General features: G+C 36.5%; 1 protein-coding gene across 5 annotated transcripts in view; it reads left to right on the top strand.

Annotated features, from left to right (window-relative positions):
* Positions 1-108: 108 nt before the first annotated feature.
* Positions 109-22,763, top strand: part of MAGI2 (membrane associated guanylate kinase, WW and PDZ domain containing 2) — a 1,357,869-nt gene continuing 1,335,214 nt past the window's right edge. For 2 of the 5 annotated variants that reach the window (XM_054505318.2, XM_045864809.3), the window contains exon 1: positions 109-915. In XM_054505318.2, coding sequence (XP_054361293.1) covers positions 615-915 — 301 coding nt within the window. In that variant the 5' untranslated portion in view covers positions 109-614. The remainder of the gene's footprint in view (positions 916-22,763) is intronic. The other 3 variants (XM_064575360.1, XM_064575359.1, XM_064575358.1) reach the window with 2 other exon arrangements.

The raw sequence follows: 22,763 nt of genomic DNA on the forward strand, positions 1-22,763 counted from the left end.
GGGGCGAAGCGGCTCCCCACCCGGCGCGCGCGCGCGGCCCTCCTCCCCCTCCAGCTCGCTCCCTCCTCCTCTGCCTCCTCCCCTCGGGCCAGTACAGTACAACTAGTACACACACTCACACACACACACGGACCCCGCCGCTGCCACTGCAGCTACCATGGATATCAGCTAACAACACACACCCAGGCGCGCGCGCGCTCCCACTCGCACCACGCAGGGGTGGCCCCCGGCATCCCTACCCTCCTTCCCCACCCCCACCCCACTCGCTCACCAGCTCGGCTACTGCTCGCTCAGGCTGCCGCCGCCGCCGCCGCCGCCGCCGCCGCCGCCACAGCTCTCCTCTGCTGCGGGGCCACAGCCTTGAGTGTCATTCAAGGGACAGCACAACCTCACCCAAGCTCTCCTACCTCTGCCCAGCCGTCCCTCTCATCCTCCCCCTTCATCATCCACACTCCATCCAAAGAAGAGGGAAAGCACCGAACAGAAGGGGGAGGAAGGCAAAGTCTGCTCTTCTCACCTCTTGGCCCCCTTGCTCCTCCATCCTCGTTCTCTGACCACCAACTCCCCTACCCCAAAGGAACCCCTCAGGAGCTGAGGCGACTCACCCCACTGCCATGTCCAAAAGCTTGAAAAAGAAAAGCCACTGGACTAGCAAAGTCCACGAGAGTGTCATTGGCAGGAACCCGGAGGGCCAGCTGGGCTTTGAACTGAAAGGGGGCGCCGAGAACGGACAGTTCCCCTACCTGGGGGAGGTGAAGCCCGGCAAGGTGGCCTATGAGAGCGGCAGCAAGTTGGTGTCGGAGGAGCTGCTGCTGGAAGTGAACGAGACCCCCGTGGCGGGGCTCACCATCAGGGACGTGCTGGCCGTGATCAAACACTGCAAGGACCCCCTCCGACTCAAGTGTGTCAAACAAGGTGAGCGCAGCGGCTTGCTGGGTGCTTTGCCAGGCGGCTGGACGGCTCGAAGCGCAGAGCAATGGAAGGGTGGGCTCGCGTGTGGAAGGGGGTGTGTGGCGCGACGGTGGGTGAGGTCGGGAGAGTACCGGCAAAGCAAGTGAGCTTTGCAGGGGATCCGAACGGGGCTGCTAAATGGAAGGGAGGGGCAGGCTGCGGTGCGGCGTGCAACTTTGCGCAGTTAGACCCTCCAGTTTGGAAGGTGTTTGGCCTTGTGTGACCTCAGAGGTGCGGGCCAGCTCCCGGGGCAAATTGAATGTGCGTCAGTGGCTTAGCCCGCAGTGGATGAAGAGCTTTTAGGGAAGGGAGGAAGCAAGGAAAGAGGGAGGGAGAAAAGGGGAGGAAGGAACAACTTGAGGGTGCAGCGGCATCACCAGCAGGGTGGGGAGGAACAGAGGGTGGCGAGGCGCGCGGAGAACTACGCCCTCCTTTTGGGGAGCTGGACCGGAGACGCCTTGGTCCGCAGCCATCCCCTAAGGATCCCTCCCGGAGCCACTAGTTGAGGAGGAAGGGAAGGGACAGATGGCTTTGGGCGCTTTGACGGGTCTTCCTTAACTTTTTCCCTGCTTCGCTCCTCTGTCCCCCTCCCCCGCCTCGGTCGTGTCATGTGGGCACCGCGCGTCACGTGCGCACTGACTAACCCGGGCGCTCACCCCGAGTTGGCCGGCGGGAGAAGGCTCGAGAAGAAGGCGCGGCACTAGGAGCGGGTTCTGGTGCTGGGGGTCGGGAGGAGAGAAATGGTTACCCGAGTGTTCGCTCCTCGGGGGTTGCCCTTGTTGAGTGGAAGATCTCTGTGGTTGGACTCTCTTTTGGCTTCCGATGTGAGGGGTGTGTTTCTGAGGAGGAGCTGGATGGAAAAGCCCCTGGGTTACAGCTCAGGCTCCCTCAGCTCCAACCTGGCTTAGATGAGCCTCACTTGAAGGCTGTGATGGGGCCTTAGGGAGACCGGGATCTTGCAGAACTCTAATTTAAACCCTGTTTTTGCTGAAGGGAAAATAGGTCCTGAAGGAGGGAAGAGGGAGATAAAAGTTTCTTGGAAAGAGGACAACTTTAACTAGAATAAAGTAGCTTATCTCTGTTTTCCTCATGTGATTTGTATATGTACTGTAGCTCATTTCATGTGCGCTGTGTATGTATATATGCAAATTCGTATCAGACTAAAGAAAGGTTTCTTGTTGATGATTTTACGTTTGTCCTGCCTCAAAGATAAAATTGAGCATGCCATTGTCTGAATTTTGAACAACCACTTAATCTTACTGCACGACCAACTATCAAGAAACACTTAGGGAGATGTTCTTCTCTAGGAAACCAGTTTAAAAAGTAAACAAGTGAAAAAGAAGTCTCGGCAAAATTTCTTAAATGTAAATTACCATACAAGAAAACATTTTCATTGGGGATTCTTGAGTATTGATAACTGATGACTTGAGATAGCCTAACGTAAACATTGATTTGTAGGTCCACATAGCTCAATACTGTATGGAACTGAAGATTTATAAGTTAGGTAGGAAGGCTCAAATATAGGGATTCATGTTAACTTATTAAATGTCATGATATTATCTTACAGCAGTAGTTACAAATGTAAAGTTCTAGTTTTGAGTCCAGGAAATCCACCACACAATTAATGACCATGCTTTTATTGGCAGAAGCTAGGTATTTGTAGTGGTAAGTGGCAGCAAGAGTTAATGTGCTGTTAAATTGGACTAATGATAGTATCCTAATGAAGGGGATGATTGTCTTAGTATAATTTGCAGTGATGACCACGATTTAATGTTGTATTCTTTCTGAGCACTGCATTTTGAGGTGGATCCTGGCAAACTGTAACTCTAGCAGCAAGAATGTGTCCAAAAAAGAAAGAAAGGAAGATTATTCGGTATTATAGATATATTCCATAAAATCCAGTAGTAAGACTTAACTTGGAAAAGTGAGGGCATGAAAGCTATCATTAAATACGAAAAAGCTATCAAATAAGAAAAGGAATTTTGACTACCCTGTGATAACTTCCATAGGGCAAAACTAAGGTAAACTTATAGAAATTTTTAAAGGATGAAGCATCTTTGCCTACATTAAGAAGATGACTTTTCTAAAACAGAGAGCGAGAAGAAGATGATGATGATGATGATGAGCTTTCTTATATAACTTTCCAAAAATCTGCGGGCTATATTGTGAATTCATGAACTCCCCATCATTTGGGGTCTTTATGAAGAGGCAAACATGACCAGATGTCGTGAATTCTATGTAAGATGGGGCCTGGACTGGATGTCATTTAAATCTTGCAATGATTTGATCCAAGGTAGTCTCTGATCACCCAACTTCTTTATAATATCTTATCTGAAAGAGTACTGATTTTAGAACTCATGGAATATACAAATATGAAGTGATATATTTAGGGAAAATTCTCTTTTCTTTCTCTGTTAACTCTCAGTTCTGGGCTTCACTTGGTCATTGATGATTGATGCTTGTAATGATGTTCACAGAGCCCCCTCAGGAACCTGATTCACATCCTGACTGATCAAAAAAGAAAAAAAAAAATGCTCGCTTAACTGTAGTAGAAAATCTAATCTTCTTGTATATTCTCTAAATATGGTGATTCATATAAACTATTCCCTTGTTGAAATCATTCTTTCCCTTGTCAAACAACAGATAGGTTTATTTTATTTATCATTGTAAGCAAAGTGAAATTTTCAGAATGTTAGATAATGGTGCCTCTGTGTCTTGGGTTTCACTACAGATTTTACTTGCTGGAAAAATATTTAGAATCTCTTGGCTCAGTATTTTTATTTCTAGTGAGTCAGTAAACTAGCATAGTTGAAAAACTTTAACATGGTTTGTTCAGAAGTTGTATTTTTAAAATATGAATGACATAATTGATTTCTGAATATTCATTTAAACACTGGGAATTATATAGAAGCTACATATATAATCAGGTAAACTAAGGCAGATTTTCCAAAGAAAAGGAGATTTTTAAATAACAAGAATATTGATAAAAACTGCACCAGATAAAATTGCACAGTTTACTCAATTTTTATTTACTTGTTTGGTTAATTTGACATTACAGTTGTAACAATTTTATTTTATTTTTACTTGTATTTATTTTTTGTTTCAGCACTGTATTTATTTTTTAAAAATTTTTAAAAATTTTATTAAGTTTTGTATTTTAATTCCAGTAGAGTTAACATACAGTGTTGTATTAGCTTCAGGTATACAACACAGTGATTTAACAATTCTTTTAGCTGTCATAATTTTAAATTATAATTTTAAAAGAAGTGAACTAGTAGGATTTTAAGACATACTAGACAAAGTCAATGTGTCATAATTTTCCTACATTACTTAAATGTCCTTAAAACCATTTTTAAAAGCCACTTAATTAAATTCAAGGGATTCCGTTTTTAATTTAAGCTGCTTTATCCACACAATGGTGGGTCATATATGAAAAATACCACTTATTGTCACATCCAATTATTTTTTATAAACTCTGGCTTTTTAGTTTATAATGCTTTTCTCACCAAAGCATTTAATTCTAAATTAGCAGTTCTGTTCCATGATCTCATTAATGCAGCAGACCCAGTTGAAGGAAGTGTCTTCAAGGGATTTTGAGATCTGTGCTGAAGTGGTAAAGATTTTTCTTTCTTTCTTTCTTTCTTTTTTTAAAGTTTGCCACTAAAGTTCACAGCAGCCAGTTACATAGACCATTGTGTCCTACATTCCTCGCACTATGGCTGCTACTGCATCTAATCCCACATGGAGACCTACATAGCCTGGACTTACTTGCCCATTTAGGATCTTACAATGGAAAATAAAAGGCAAAAAGTTTTCTAATTCTTCCCATGTGGAAGAAGGTCCAAATAAGGCCTTTGAAATTCAGCTCTAGAGATGTACATTGCTCTCCCTCCTATTGCTCCTTTCAAAGCTACTTTCAAAGGAAAGCAGATCCACATTTATTAAGAGTCATGCTTTCTTCCCGACTGACTTCAGGCTAGTATCATACAGTTAAACCTCTGTGCTGCTTTTTATTTGGAAAGGTAAAAGTAAATTATGTCAAATTTTCTCCAGTAAAGGTGACTTGGCCTCCATTTTAAGGTACGTGAATTTTATTGACCAATAAACAATCAAATTGTTAGAACAATTTGACCACTTAATTATTTTAGAATAAAACATCTTTAATGTTTGGGAACCAGGTTAATGAGACAATTATCTTTGAGCATTATTTATGGATGATACTACTGTAGTTTTTGGTGTATGTACGTAATTTAAATGGTATGACCTTGAATGGTAAATATGACTGTTTGCTTTTTTATGTGTGTGTTTTGAATGGGAGTAATTTCAGGATGAAATCACAGGTGAAGTAGTTAAGTGCCACCATCTCAGCTCTTAACATTTATACTGTGTGATCTTTTGGCATATTTATTATGCTCACTTTCCTTTTTAGTTCCTTGAAACTCACACATTCACTCCCATAATTAGCAAAAAGTTTTCACATTTGACAACCCCGAATGCTTATAGTTTATAAACAATGGCTTTCAAATGCATAGCAGACCCCGGTTGAATCATTTCCCTCAAGAGGTAGGATAGAATAGTGGTTATTTAACCACTACTTGGGTTTGAATCTCAAGTATGCCACTTACTATGGGCTATATATGCAAGTTATCTAGCCTGGAGTGGTTAAGAGTAACTTGAGAATATTAAATAAGTTATGTATTTAAATAAGATAGTGTCTGGCAGATAATAAGCATTACATAGTATTCCAAATAAATGTTATTCCAGACATTGGTCATTTTGAGCTAGTGACATATGAAATGTTTTTAACTTTCAAGATATTTTACTCTTTATTGAAAACTAACTGAAATATATGAAGTGATTGACTAATTAATAGTATGAGTAATTTTCAAGTAGTATTCTTGAGGTTTTTCTGTAGAGTAAAATAAATTCTTTTCTTTGTAAAACATTAGTGTGAAGAGTAATGCCATTAAGTGGAATGGAACATATTTTTACCTTTTGAAAATAACTCCAACTGATGCTGCCTTTATGTGTAAAGACTACTGTTTTATATTTATTTTCATATTTTAGCCATTGTTTGTTTTCATTCAGTAGTTTATTTCCTTTGTACCCATATCTTTTCTTTTAAGCAGTTGGTGAATATATTGAATCATTTACTCTAGGCTTGACAAGCATTGAAATCCTATTAGAATTCACTAATTTAAGTTTAGGAATTTATTTATACTTTTTACATGTGACTGTTTTAGACACAAGTATTATGTTTTAGGATGAACTTTTACTTCTCAGCTAGAAATCAAGTACCTCATAAAACAAAAAAAAGATTTAATTCATAAGTGTTCACAGTACACCATATATAATAAAAATGCATAAAAATTCAGCAAAGAGCTTACTTTGCATTTGTGAGAACGTCAGTAGTTTAATATAAATTCTCTATAGTAACACTTCCAGGATGAAGCAACCAACAATATATCTACCATCAGCCCCCCAATGATTTTAGAATTTTAGTTGAATTAATCCTATCTTTGAATTCAATAGAAACCTCTAACTTGAAGCTCCAGTGTCTAATATTAAATTAAAAAAAAAAATTTCTTAGCTACAATCTGGCTATTTACATGACAAAAACATGGAACAGGGTCTTACAAATTTTTTCGTATTGTGACCTTTTAAAAATGATTTATTTCATTTCATTCCCAACTCTCTCTCTCTTCTGCCTCCAGTAAGGACCAATGTGATATTTCCTTTAATAAAAGTAAATTTGAATTAATATCATATAGATAATTTAATAATAGATTCATAACTAATGAATTCAATTAGTAAAAGACATACATCTGCTAAAAAGTGTTGTAAAATGCTCACATCATCATAGAGAATTAATAATTCCATTATTCCAATATTCCATTATTGCATTTCATTGACACATTATCAACTCTTTTTAAAAAATTCCATTATTATATAAATTTTTAAAAAACTTTAAAAATTTGTATTAAATGTAGGATATGGTATTGACTGTTTTGGATAGTCTGGAAGAAACAGAAAAATTTCCTTCTTTGAAAACTGACTGAATATTCACTCAAATGCATGCAGTGTCTTGATTTTCAAAGACCCAGTAGGCTAATGAGTAGCTATTTTAAATAAATGATCGGATTTATTTCAAAATTTATAATTATATGGTTGCTCCATCTTGGAATACATTATTTCTTGTAATTGTTATATGAATCCATGTGAGATTTTATGTCATTTTATTATTTTGGCTCACTTAAAAAAATCAGTGTAAAAACCATGGCAGTTCATTATGTATCCAATAATTGCCAAAAACAAAAATGGTGATAGAAAAAAAATAAAATTTTATAGCTTCAAATAAAAGATATTCTATAGACAATGATTTTTTAATGACAAATTTGTGGAAGAATTTTTTTCAAACCTCCTAACTGCCTGTAGTGAAATTTGTGCATATGAAATCAGATTTTTCTTTAAATAACCATGAACTTTATTAAGTGACTCTGTGGAGTGAGCAGGAAGAAGCAAACTTATTTAATTTAAAAAAGTATATTTTACTTATCTATTTTTCACATTTCATTGTGTTTGAAGAAATTTCTTAAAACATGAGTTTCCCAAATGTAATGTTGAATTATTTATGTTGCCATGGATTATGAGTAGCATAAAAGTGGTTTGCACTTTACATTGTCACTTCATAGATCATAGAGATTGTCTGAGTAAAAATGTTAAGTGTAAAAAATATATTTTTTAACATTTATTTTTCCTTTTATAGGTGATCAGTGTTGCTTATCCCAGTATTTTGTATTGCTATGCCTAGGAAGGTTTATACTTAGCTGGAATATACATGAAAGAAGGATAACAAGTGCTGTTGAAACCCACATTTTATCTGGCAATATAACCTAAACTTTTAAAAATCTGATTAGCTAGATTGCAAGCATAAGCAAGTTTCAGGTATATGAAATGTCCAGTGTTACGTCGGCGAAGCCTTCTGATCAGTCCATAGTTGACCCCAGTTTGCCTTTCTTTGCAGTCTATGCTGTAAAGATGTTAAAGCAACTCTTTACTACACAACATTTCTTTAAAAAGTAACCAGCATTTAGGCTTTTTAAAAGGTAACTAAAACCACCCAAAAGTCCTGACTTATTTCCAAAAGCACCTTGAAAATGAATAACTATATATAATCTTGTCTTTCTAGCAAGTCAGGTACTTAGGGGGTGGCCATTTTGTTGGTGTTAGGATTGGAGCCTAGATAGAAAGAAGTTGATCCCCCTCTGGAAGAGCAAGAATGTTATCAAGATGCTCTTACCTGTCGGCAGTTAAAGTATTAAAACCTTCTTTCTTAGTATTTCTTCTGAAACATCTGTAGCTGAATCTCCTTTTCCTCTTTAGTTGAAAGTGCCTGTGCTTTTCTTTAGTGTGGGAGATCACTCTAGTGAACAGCAGATTTATTTTGTTTCTTTGTATACATGGGAATTACACACATACGCACAGGCATGTGGGTGCACACACACATTTTTCAAACACTAAGGTTTAATGCCAGTTTTTAAATCAATAGTCCCAGAAAGATATTTATGCATGTGAGGATATAGTCTTATTTTAGGGAAAGAGTTACATCAAATTATTCCATGTGTGATAAATCTAGCTGAAAACCTTGCATAGCCACCTATTAATTTTCAACTGTGACTGGTATTTTTAACCCTTATTAGCTCTGACAGTGGGAGACCATAAAGACATAACGAAATCAAGTACCCAGATGATTTCTAAGTTTCATATATATTAGTCCTTAAGAAGTGATAATGAGAAGTCAGATTTTAAGAGTTTGGAATTTGATTACTTTTTTATTTTATTTTTAAATTAAAAAAAAGATTTTATGTATTTATTAGAGAGAGAGAGAGAGAAAGGGAAAGCACAGAGGGAGAGTGAGAGGGAGAAGGAGACTCCCAGCTGAGCAGGGAGCCTGACATGGGGCTCCATCCCAGGACCCTGAAATCATGACCTGAGCCATAGGCAGATGCTTAACTGACTGAGCCACCCAGGCACCCCATGAAATTTGATTATTTTTATTTGCATGGCCAAATAGCTGATGGACTACATAATGCCTAGGATAACGCTCTAATGTTAAGGTAACAAAAGATGGGGAGGGACAACAGGCATGCTTATTCATCATCAATATAACATATTTACAGAGTGGTTTTAATTTTCATTGATTTAAATGTCTCAGAGTAAGGTGAGAGGACTGGATCCAACATGCTATGGATATAAGGTATATTACAATTCTAAAGAAGTACTCATTTAAAAATAAGTTAAATGATGCCTAATTTATAAGTGTTTAGCTAAAATACATGTACAGTACTGCTTTAAGTTAAAGATGTCAAGAAAACCTAAGTTTAGTTAGCATGAATCCTAAGAGATTTTGTTATGAAATGGAGAATATAATATTTTGAATTACATTGATGTGTTAAATTTACAGCCATTTTCTTTATGTCAAATTAATCTACTGTGGAGTGATACTGTTTATGAATCTATAAAGTGCACATATACCATAAAAATCTAAGAAAAACTATATAAAAATTAATGATATTGTTGATGGCCCACACAATATGCTAAACTACTACTATGAATGAAGAAAATGCTTTATTTTTTATGTTTTTTATTCTCGTCCCACCTCTCCCTTTTAAAAATAATTGGAAAGTCTTCATTGTATAGTGTGAAGAGCATCATGATATCCTTTATCCTTGGGGAAACCGACTCTTGGCATTGACTAAGGAGATGCTTTGCTTCAGTTGAATATGCTTTCAGACTTTAGAAAGTTATTAGGGAGACATTGTTGGTTTTCTACCAGAATGCATTTCTTCTCCTCCTGCCTCCCTCCTTATTAATAGAATGACAGTTTTATTCAAGTATCCACACGTTGATGTGCTGCTATGCCATGTGTTTCATATTAGGTTGGCCTCATCCCAAGGGGATGAATTTAGATTAGTGTAAAACAAGCATGGTAATTTCATCTCTTTGCCAGTGATTGTTTTAGGAAATGGCTTATAACCCAGTTCTAAGTAATGAAAAGTAAGGTGAATCCCCTTGGGGACTTTCTGAGAAATTTCTTAGTTCTTAAAATAAGATCCAGGACAGAGCTATTCACTTTTTTGTCTGTGGAAGTTTCTGCACGTGGAGGTGATGCCTGGAGCAACTATAGCTGTCTTGTGTTCATGAGGAGAGTTACCCAAAATGTGGAGATTGGCAGAACAGAATGATAAAAAGCTACTGGCTCCTTGATGAACTGCTAAAATAATGAACCCAGGACCAGCCCTATCTTAGGACTTCTTGTTATTGAGGTAATAGTACATAAGATAAGCCATTTAGATTGGGTTTTCTGTTATGTTGCGACCAAAATCTTCTGATTGATATAACTGAAAAGTGGTATAAAAATAGATATTTCATTCCTATATTATTGTTTTGAGGAGCAATGGTGAAGATCTTTTGAAAAGAGAAATCTATTTGAAGAATAAACCAAGATGTATTTTCCTGTTAGGTAACCTCAGTCAAATTCTAGGTAAGCCTTCATTACCTCATTCAATTTTGCTCTGGTTGGACTCTGTTTTAAATACCAGAAAATTTTAACCATTCTGAAGTAAAATATGTCAGAACACAAATTCACTTTAACATTATCCAAAATAGAGCATAATCAAGAAAGCAAATCAGCTACAAAAATACACTCACAATGCATGCCAAAACCAACTTGAAATATTTTTTGAATTATGGAGTGTTTACAAATGTCTGTGCCATTGATCCAGGAGTGTATATAATTATAAACTGACTCACCAAAAATGTTCCAACTCCATTTTTCCAGGAGTAGAATTCATTTACTTATTATTCAGCAAACATTTATTGGTAACCTAATCTCTAGCAGACACTGAACTAGAAAATGGTGATAAAAAGATGAATAACCCTTCATTAAGACATCATCCACACCCTCAAGTAGTAACATCCTATTGTATACCTGGGTGATATGAGTTAAGAAGTTTCTTTCATCTTTTAAATATACTTTCTATGATGTAAAGAGAATAAAAAGTAGGAAAACAAAACATTTTGGAGAAAAAATATGGGTATGGGTTAGGAGTTCTTAGTATTCTACATCATGGATTTCAGTTCAAGGGGTTACATAAACTCTGTATGTGTGTATTTTTAATGTTATGTTCTGGGAAGTGTGCTAGATAATGACCATAGAAAGGTGTGTAAATCATGTTTTCCCTTCAGGAATTTCACAGTGCAGTGTAATAGGAGCATGGAGCTTTGGAGACAAACAGGTGTGGATTTCAGTCACAGTTTTGTCCCATACTAGATGTAAATTGAACAAATTGTTTTACATTTTTATAAATCAGCTTCATCCTTTGTAAAATAGGTATTATTGCAGAACCTACTTTATAAAGATGTTATGAGGAATAAATGTTATAATGCCTATAATATGCATAGCCCAGGGCCTGGAGTATAGTATAGCCTCAAAATTATATATAACAGTATATATATATATAGTGTATCAGGTAAGGAAAATAGGAAAAGTCTTCTAGAGAAAAAGCAAGGAGGCAATGATATTAAGAGTTTCAAAGAGTGTGATAAAGAGGTTCTCAGCACCAAAGTCTGGAATTTAATGTAGACAATAGTAATAAGTGACTTTGGGGGATTAGATGTGGGCCAAACCATCACATAGAACTGAATGTTGAGCCACTGAATATTATTATTATTATTATTACTGATACCAAACATTTGTGCAGGGCTTACTATAGGTCGGGCAGAATTCTAAACATTTTAGATAAATGTTATTTAATTTAATTCTCAGATTATTCTACAAGGTAGGTACTGTCATTAAGCCCACTTGCAGATGAGGAAACTGGAGCCTGGAGTGAGTGATTAAGAAACTCACACAAGGCTACATAATAATTAGCAGAGCTGGGATTCAAACCCAGTCAGTGCTGTTAACCACTATGCTAGTTTGCTTCTCAGTATTTAAGAGATTTTAAGAACAGGATTGACAAGGTCACATTTGTCCATTGTTTTCCCAGTGAGGAGAAATGTAGGCAATATTTCATGGACCGCATGTAGGCAATGAAGAGACCTAATTAAAGGAGGTTGAAGATACAGGCAGGAAGACCATTTAGGAGGCTACAGAGTTATCCAGAGGAGAAGTTTTAAGGTCTTGAACCATAACAATGAAGGAAGGGATGGGAAAGAGGGGAGCTGAATAAAGAAATATGTATAGACAGTAAAATGTTAGTATACCTGATTGGATATGGATAAAGAGTGAGGAATCTTGCTTGATTTTCTGCTTTCAGTTAAGTGGTGTCAGTCATTTAGAGGCAAAGAGTAGATGTGGGTGGAAGGTAATTCCATTTGGGATCTATTTAGCATGAGGTACCTGGAAAGAATAGGCATCTGATTATTACAGTCTTAAACTCAGGAGAGTGCTTGGGGTTAAATGTGTAGATTAGGGAATATGAGATTATCCAACAAAAGAATGTAAAGACGAAAAGACAAGAGAAATGCTGTGGCATCCATGTTTTAGAAGTCAAGGGATCCTAGGAAAGGACTGTTATCAGGGCTGCCTTAACATTGAGTGAGTGCTCGACCCTTCCAGACACAGCAGAAATGGTTAAAAGATGATGTCTGTAATGGTTCCATTGTATTTGGCAAAATAGCATGTGCATTCTGCTCCTTTAAGAACCTTGCATAGAAGTAAAGGGTGATAGGTGGTTTCTCTCTAGGACATGCATGGTTAAGATGGGTAGGGGCATATGTGTGTGTGTGTTATGATGGAATTTCTGTATTTTTTTAACTATTTTTTATTCCATCATTATAAAAATCTTCTAGCAATTAAGATCCTTTAACTTATTAATTGAGTGAATTATTATTCATTATATTATTTTTGTGTGTCATTCTAAAGCTAGGTCCTGGCATTAAAATAACAAGAGTCAGACCCTACCCTCCAAGAATATGGAATAAAGGGAGAGGCAATTATGGAGAAAGCTAACCTTAAAACACTGAGTTTTAGTGGAACGGTACAGAAAAAAACATACTGCTTTTACAGTACTTAGGGCACTGATGGTTTAGTTCGTCTGAATATAATATATAAAGAGGGTGGGTCTTGGAGTATGAGGACTGAATTGGATTCCAGTCCCAAGTTCATTGCTATCACTTCCTTATGGGGGATTAAGTTCCCATAAGACTCAGTCTCCTCATATGTTACATAGGGTTGTTAGAATCAAAGAAAATAATGCGGCACCTGGGTGGCTTAGTTGGCCCAGATCATGATCCCAGGGTAGGATCAAGGCCCTTGTAGACCTCTCTGCTCAGTAGGGAGTCTGCTTCTCTTAGTCTGCTCCTCCCTCTCCCATCCTCATGCATGTGCTCTCATGCTCACTCTCTTTCTCTCAAATAAATAAAATCGAAAAAAAAAAAAAAAAGAGAAGATAATACATGGGGAAATATTTTATAAAACTTTTAGTTCAGTTAAGTTGGAAGTGTTACTATTTAGAGATGGAAGATGGGTGGGAGTGGGGGTAGGCATGCTTCACAGCATAAGGGATCTTTGACATTGGCTCTAAAGTATGAGTGGGAGTTCAGGAGGGGAGGTGTACAAAGCAGAGAGAAGAGCATGGCCAAAGATAAGAGAGGGTGAAAATGACCCTCCTGTGCAGAGAACAAAATACAGATCACTGAGGCCAGAGAAAGGGGTACCTGAGTACCCCTAGTGGCAACTGAAAATTTTTCCAGGAAGGAAACTTGGAATTGTATCAGGAAAGGCCTCAAACCTAAACCTAAAGAGTTTGGACATTATTCTGTAAGTGAATAAAGCCACTAAAGGTGTTTGAACAAGGAAGAAGCATAATCAGAGTGGTGGGGTTTTTTGTTTTTTGTTTTTTGTTTTTTTTCCAGGGTGGGACAGGGAGGAAATTTGGGTTGAGGTATGTATTTTTTTTTTTGCGAGAGAGAGAATGAGAGACAGAGAGCATGAGAGGGAGGAGGGTCAGAGGGAGAAGCAGACTCCCTGCTGAGCAGGGAGCCCGATGTGGGACTCGCTCCTGGGACTGCAGGATCATGACCTGAGCCGAAGGCAGTCGCTTAACCAACTGAGCCACCCACGCGCCCGGGTTGAGGTATGTACTGAGTGGAGAAGAAACAGACAGCAAGACCTGAGGTCTGGTATCAGTAGTGGAGATGAAGGGATGTGAACTTGAGACATATTTTAGAGGCAGAAAGAATGAGAATTTATATCCACTTGATGGGAGATAGTGGTGAGGAGAGGTAGTAGTCAAAGATAATTTTGAGATTTCTTACCTGGGATAGCTGTGTGGAGTAGATGAAGATGCCATTAACTATAGAGATTAAAATTTAATCTGCAGGGGAAATGGCTTCAGGCAGTTCTAGAAATTAAAAATTGCTCTCTTCGACAAGTGCAGAAGAAGCAGCATGCTACTCTCAGTATATTTTGGCTCTTAGTGAAGAAGTAATATGATTATATTCATGAGATATTTATCACTGATATTTTACTTAAAACACTTTAGACTAGGGTCTAAATTGTTAACAGAATTAAATTACAAAATGGCCAATTTTTTATTTTTAGATTTTATTTTGTTTATTTTATTTAATTTTGCTCCAATTGATATTATGTAAAGAACAGAATGAGGGGAAAAAATTGAGTGTCTGGGAATATAATGTGTTTGAGGTGCCTGGCAGGCAGATGGCATATTTGTGGTGTTAAGGTTGTTGGTCACATATGTCTAGAGCTCACAGAATTGTTGGAACTGCAGATTGGAGAACTGAGTGACATTGTTTTTACAATGGTACCAGTGGCCCTTCCAGGAGCTACGGTGCCCTTAGAAGAGCCTTGAATGAGAAGGGACCAAGAATAGGAATTTGAGGAATGCCTATATTTCAAGGCCTCCACATATAGTCTTCTTTACTTAGTACTTCTACCTTGGGGGGTGGGGAGGGACATAGATCTTTAATAATATACAAATATACTCCTACATTGGGTTCTTTATAATATGAATCATATTGGAAACAATTATCATATAGATTTTTAATGTTAATATATCACTGTTACGCACTAAAGATGATGTTTCTATTTCATTAGCAAGCCAAATACAAACAATAATAGTGAGAACTCTGTCTTCAACAGTGCTACCTTTATCTGCTGTATGTTTTTAGTCTTAATTCAAAGGTCACAGAAACTAAACAATGCCTCACTTTTTTATTCTGTGGTGCTATTTTGAGATCAAGTTCTTTGACCATTGCTATTATATTCTAGTTTATATTGGGAGTAAATCCTGAAAATGCAAACTCTTCTCTAAATTATACTAGGAATTCTTCATTGACACTATGTTTGTAATGAATTACCTTCCTCTGACATGTAAAATTATTCAAATGTTTCCATATGGCAATGGTTAGAATATGTATCTTTTTGAAGACTAAAAATTTTATCTTCTTTCTTGTAGGTAGTCTCTTTAGTTAAAGGTCCCAGAAATGAAGTATGAAATATTTTGAACTGTATATAATTGTATAACTCTGTAATTGTTATATAATTTTGTTAATTAAAAGAATGGTATATATATATACCAACATTTCAAAGTTCTTTTATTTTATCCAGAGTTGGTATATGAAAAACAGATCCAGATTTTTCTAATTCTTAATATCATAACAAAATGTTTACTGATTTTCATTTTTAATAATGGTTTTCCAATAAAGTTGTCAAATATGTTACTTGCACTAAACCTGGAATTCATCAAAGGTAGGGATAGTATTTAATTCATATTTATTTCTTTAAGTACCTGGAGTGATGCCTGAAAATATGTAGAATATTTTAAGAAACATTTGTTGAATGAATGAATGATAAAGATCTTCTTTCCCTGTAATACTTGATTTATTTGAAACATATTTTGTTAGGGTTCTCCAGAGAAATAGAACCGATAAGATCAATAAGATATATACATATATACATGTGTATATATGTATATATATGTATATGTATATATATTTTTTTTAGAGAGAGAGAGATTAATTGCTTGCTTGATTGATTATGAGGAATTGGCTTATTTTATTATGAAGACTAACAATTCGAAAAATATCCAGAGTAAGTCAGCTAACTGATGACCCAGTAGAGCTGATGGTTTAGTTCGTCTGGAGGCCAGCAGTTCTGAGACCCAAGAAGAACCAATGTTTCAGTTTGAATCCAAAGGCAGGGAAAATCTGATGTGCCATTTCAAAAGGCACTCAGGCAGAAGAATTCTCCCTTACCTGGGGGAGGGTCAGCCTTTTTGCTCTATTCAGGCCTTCAACTGATTGGATGAAGCACACCTGCATTAGGGAGGGCAATATGCTTTATTCATTCTAGTGATTTGGATGTTAATCTAATCCAAAAATACCCTCACAGACACAGCCAAAATAATATATGACCAAATATCTGAGCACCCTGTGACGCGTCAAGTTGACACGTAAATTTAACCATCATACACATTAGTAAACTCTACTCATAATTAACGAACATTGTCAGGTCAGCCATTTTAGCTTACAGCTATATCCTTGAAAAATATTTTAAAACATTTTAAAGGATTTCTTTTTGAATATATGTACAGCGCTCTGTATTATGTTGTAGGTTTTTGGCAGTGTGATCATTACCTACCTCATCCTTTATGAGATTCATTTCTCTTAAAGTGTTATTTTTTCCCAAAATATGCTCTATTTTTTTCTGAAATACATTCTTGCTCATAATTAATCTAAATTACAAAATGTTCTTGGTTTATTGAGTAACATTTCATTCCTACACTGAAACTTTTGTGAAAGAATCTGTTTTTGTTTAATTTAAAAGTTATATGTTAAATGGTTTGGCAGTGTGTAACCTATGCTTGCTTGATTCAAAATAGTATGAGCCCTGCAGAAAGCCAGGTTGCTGAGTACATTACCCATCAACATCTAAGAGAGTTTAGCTGCTAATGACTGAGGCTGAGTGACATTGCCACAGACCTCAAGTATCAAAAGGCAGCTTAGAAGTTTAGTTAGAATAAGAGATTTTCTTTATTGGGAGAATTAAATTGGCTGTTTTGCTCCAGAAGGGAGGTTTTTATCTAGGATGAGAATTGTTTCAGGCCGTTTTAGGAGAGAAAATTACTCTATTTGGGAACTAAGGAATATGTAGACGTGGTAGATTAAGTAGTTCATAGTAAATTAGTCAAAAAATGGTATTCATATGCCATCCCTTTAAAAATATCTTTAAATTGTCTGAGTAATCAAGTTTAAGAGCTCATTCAGTCAAGAAAAAACACAGTACATATTTTTGTGCTAAGAATATTTTTTTCCTTTTCTTTGTTACACTTGATATTTTGATGGATTTGGTTGATAGGTAAATCAACTAATTTTCTTATTTTTTAAATTTAAATATTTATGTGGCACTTCCTGAAGTTAATGTCAAACCTAAGAGTTCATGTCTGAGCCGAGCAATACAAACATTGCTGAATTTAATAAAAAACATTCAGTGTTAATAGTAAAAGCAGCTAGATAGTATTGACAGCTTAGAACATTCCAGTCATGTATACTGTGTCATGTGAGCAGTTTATTAAACAGGTTGGGCTGAAAGGATACAAACAAGACTTGACTATTTCTTCTTACTTACCCCTGCCTTACCATGGACCTCACTGCCCCCACCTCATGACTGTTTTTGTTTTTGTTTTTTTTACTTTAATGTATCAGAATAGCCTCATTTTCAGGTACAAAGCAATTGTAGTCTGTTTGCAATACAAATTTTAAACCTTGCATCCAGTTGGAATGTTCTCCTTTCTTTTGAGCTCAGTCTTGATCAGGAACTCTGAAAACCAATAATGAGAGAGGTTAGTGTGGTCCATTTCATTGTTTTCGTTTGTTCCACCTCTCCCCGCCCCCCACCTACTCTGTCTCCTCAGAGGTCAGGGCAAGGGAGGAGGAGGAACATGAATGAAGGAACAAAGGCCCATTTCTTTAGTGCTTTTAAATCTGTCCATATGTGCCCTCTGTTATGTCAGGCATCCAGATGCTGGCTTTCTGTCATGAATAACATTTGTATGTTCTTCAAACATACTCTTGCTTCCTCATCACCTTTTGCATACCCCACTATGTTGATTGCAGCATGTCCTGACAGAGGCTCTAAACCTGATCACTTATACTTCTGCTGTCAACTCCTGCCCACTGCATTACATCTCCAAGTTCTTTCTGTTGCTCTCCCCTTGACCCAACAGGCAGCGCTCTTGAGCAGGATCCTTTCTAGAGGGCTTTCAGTGGCTTTCTGCTAAAGTGTCTAATTGGCTATGGAAAACTTCATGCATCCTTGACCTATCATGTTGCAGAAATGCAGCCACTTCTCTTTTTGTCCAAATATTATAGGCAGCTGCACCCAAGCTCCTACCTTCAGAATTCTCCGACAAGAAGTAGGCATATATCCCTATCTTTATGAATACCCTCAGGCTCAGGGAAAACTTTTCATGTTGTCCCAAGACCTCTCTCACACTTTGCTTCTGGGTAGTAGCGTGGGGGAAACTATGACTGTTTCAGGCATTCAACAAGCAGGGACGCCTGGGTGGCTCAGTCAGCTAAGCATCTGCCTTCGGCTCAGGTCATGATCCCAGAATCCTGGGATCAAGTCCCACATCAGGCTCTTTGCTCAGTGCAGAGCCTGCTTCTCCCTCTACCGTTGCCTCCCCCTGCTTGTGCTCTCCCTCTCTCTCTCTCTGTCTCTCTCTCTCTCTGACAAATAAATAAATAAATAAAATCTTAAAAAAAATTCAACAAGCAACCAGCCTGGGAGTGACCCTTGTGAGTGACCACGTCCTTGCCCAAAGCACAGTTTAGGGGTAATTGAGAAGACACTTCATTGTTCACTAAGGTTCCCTGCAAGGATTCCTTTTTTGTGGATCTCTTTTCAAATATTTAGTCTTCTCATCTGGGCTACTGAGAGTGATGGTCTTTGGACTGGCTTTACCATGGATATGAGTGATAACTTATTTTTCATTATCCTTTGCTTTGAAGATTTAGCTGCATTCCAGGAAAACAAGAAGAGTCCCACTTCACGCTTAATTACATTCATTTAAGGCTCACTTTAACTCTACTAGGAAAAGTGATTTTTATCATCCCAATTAAACATGAGGAAACTGAAACATAGTTTCATTATTTTCCCGGCTCAGCTTGTCCAAGGTCACTCAGTCCTAAGTGGCTGCCTAACTTTTATCCACTTTGCTATATTGCTAAAACAGAGTAGAACAGAGTGCAGAGGATTAATGAACCAATACCCTAGACAGCGCCCCACACTGCAGAGCAGACAGTTGTAATACCCAAATGTGTCACTTTTCTAGTTGTTTCCCTTTCCAAAGCTTCAAAATTTCTGATAGAAATGGCATTCATTTCTTTTTCTTTTACCCATCTTAGAATGATTCAAACACTTCAGAGTTAATTGCTGATTTTCATGCTGCAATCATAAGCATCTTAGAAGTGTGGTAATATTTCTTATTTGGCTGTCTCAGTATTGCATAGCATATACCATTGGCAACCATGAAAATACTACAATAGGACTGTGTTAAAAGACAAGGAGATTCAAATTCTACAAATGACAAAGAATTTAAAATTCCCCTAACAGGTTTTTATCGCATTTCTGAATTTTTTAAACAAATATTGTTTGGCAAACTTGAAAGTTTATTACATTATCACTTTATGTGAATATTTTTTTCTCAGAAATCAAACATTTCTTATTTGTCTTCTTTCTTCCCCTTAGGAAATTGTTAGTCTTACTGCTATAGTGACATAAATCTGCTATTTGTTTACACTCTGTAGCATCCAGATACATTATAAATATTGCATTTCTAAAATGTATCTACTTGTAAAATGTAAACTTGGGGATTTGGCTCCAAAGAACTGTCTTATCTCAGGTGTTTCGTCCTATTATGCTCATGTGGAGCTTATATTTAGCATTACTTGAGTTGCAGATTTATTTCATCTTGCCCAGCAGCATCAGCTATTTCCTTCTGCTGGTTCCAATTATTATGATTATTTCCAGCCTGAGTGAAGTTTGGCAAAAGCAAATATAGAAAGGGAAAGAAAAGAATAGGCTATTCCCTCAAGCTAACATTCAAGCTTATCAGTCTTTATTTAACTGCAGAATCCATTTATTAAATATTTGGAGTTAGCAATTTAATATTGATTTTGGTCTTCCTTGGTGTTGCAGAGATAAGCCCAAGTATGTGCTGGGCTCAGTTTAGCACTATGACATAGTATAGAAGATGCCGCTTTCTTGCCTCTGATAGATTGGGCCATTGTTCCTTTCTATTAGCAAAGCTAGAGTGAAGATGGACTTGTATTTGTTGAGTTCTGTGATATTCCTTGCACATGTAATATATAAAGAAGTAGAGGTTATAAGCACATATGTGTCACTGCATACAATATAAACAGTATTTATAGTTAGATGCCCGATTACATGCTCGGGTGTTTTTGGAGACTGTTGGGTACTTTTCTTGTCATTCATGCATGGGGCTCCAGAAAGTTGTATGTTGAGGTTATAGAACTGGCAGTTGGGTAAGAGTCAAGAAACTTGTTCACATAGGTTTTTTTTTTCTCCATGTTTCTTTAGTAACTTTATGGCAAATACAAACACACACACACACACACACACACACACTCTCTCTTTTTCCTTTATTCTCAAGGACACAAAGGATTTAATAAAAACCTCTAAGAATTTGACTCATTCTAATAAATTTGCTCTGAAGCTTTTATAAATTCGTGAATTCAGCAGGAGGGGAGAATAAGGTCAATAAAGGCATCAAATTAGATGCTGACTTTGTGCAGTTGCTTCTTTGTCATTTGTTTCCATTTAGTACTGATTGCCAAGGCTAACTAAAAATTCTACAAAGCCTTATTTTACCACTATGAAGTAGAGGAATGACTAAATGCAGAAGACTGAATTATTGATGTACATTTAAACATTTTAAATACAATATTTAAGAAATTAAACCTAAAATTTCCTATTTAGCAACTAAGAATTTATGGCAAGTACACATGCATTCTTTGCAATAAATACCATGGTTGCCTCTTTATAAAATTATTTTCTTTTATTCTGAATTCATTTAGCTTAACAACAAAACACATTATAAAAATATCCTGAAGTGTTCATTGATAGAAACATTGTTTTATTGTCTAACATCTGCATTCTTTTAAGATTTTAAGTGGGTGACATTTTTGTTTTAAGTTATAACCCCTATTTTTAAAAAATCATTAAACTTAAAAAAAACCACAAAAAAGAAAAACCAAACAAAATCATTAAACTTGAAAATAGCCACTAAGGCCAACTGCTGAACTGTGTTCATTTGGTAGACTTTTGACTCTGTATTCAATGAGATTATTTTATTATTTTATTATTAGAGAAAAGTCAATTCTAATATATAGAATTCTAACATATGAAAAATAAAAGATTCTCTAATAAACTTTTTCAACAAGTTTTTTTCAATTTATATTTTGCCTTTGTTGCTAACTTCCAAAAAACAACACAAAACTCTATAGAAGATAAGGAGCAGAAATTTTTTTCTAGCAGCAGTGTAAATTTTGCTAAGAAATACAGAGAAATCAAAATGTTCCTTTTTTAATTTATTGACTTGTCAATGAGGCTTATAGAACAATATTTATATTCAAGATTTATTATGTATTGAAACAATTTGATTTAATTCAAACAAAATAAAATAGATTGAAAGCTGTTCTATTGAATAACATTTTTTTCATAAAGGGTGGGAAAGCACTTTTGTGAATGGAAAATATATCTTTAATTTATGAAGCATTGCAGCTGTAGATTTGGTGTCAGGGATATTTACATAGATTTGTAGAGTATGTAAAGAACTTATATAAAAAAAGAACTTATAAATAGGTCATTTCTCTTATAGAGCTACACATAGTCTACATTTATTATTGTTTTCATAATTGATAAGCAGGGCATGTTTATAAAGGCTTTATATAAAACATACCCTAAATGCTATCTAAATATTTAACTATTGGAAAATACAGAAAACTGGATGTTTTTGTGCTCTTAAAAGTAAGCTTTTCAAAGGACATGATTTCAGCTAATGGGAGCAATGGCAATTACACATTTTCAGTGGGATATTAGCTGATTTGTCATCAAATATAATTCAACAAAAAGATGCAGTACAGATGTATTTTCAGTTACCTGTTCATTTTGCTTAGCACTCAACTTCTGAAGATTTTACTGATTATTCCTCAATGAGCAAGAAACATGAAGATGGTGATGATTATAATAATTTTGAATTTTAAAATTTGACAGTCGATAAATCTGGTCATTCTTTACCCTTCTTGTATATTTATAATCTACCAAATATAAGGATAGGCCAGGCTGTTAATAAATAATGATATTCTAAATCATTTGATCCCACCAAATAAACATCACTATGGCAAAATGGTAATTCTTGGCAGTAGTCACAGAGAGTGCAAGCCATTGTTACAGGACTGTAATGTATTTAGAGTGGAATGGCTTCAAGATGGAATGATTTATTGAAGTACTATTTCCTTTTAATCTTTTTTTTTTATTCTTATGTTAATCCCCATACATTACATCATTAGTTTTAGATGAAGTGTTCCATGATTCATTGTTTGTGCATAACACCCACCACGAGGCTAACCCATCCTCCCACCCCCTCCCCTCTAGAACCCTCAGTTTGTTTTTCAGAGTCCATCGTCTCTCATGGTTCGTCTACCCCTCCGATTTCCCCCGCTTCATTCTCCCCTCCCGCTACATTCTTCTTCTTCTTTTT

The sequence above is a fragment of the Mirounga angustirostris genome, unplaced genomic scaffold, assembly GCF_029215605.1.
Source record: "Mirounga angustirostris isolate CCGP_5_RB_7025 unplaced genomic scaffold, mMirAng1.0.hap1 SCAF_12, whole genome shotgun sequence".
Lineage (NCBI taxonomy): Eukaryota > Metazoa > Chordata > Mammalia > Carnivora > Phocidae > Mirounga > Mirounga angustirostris.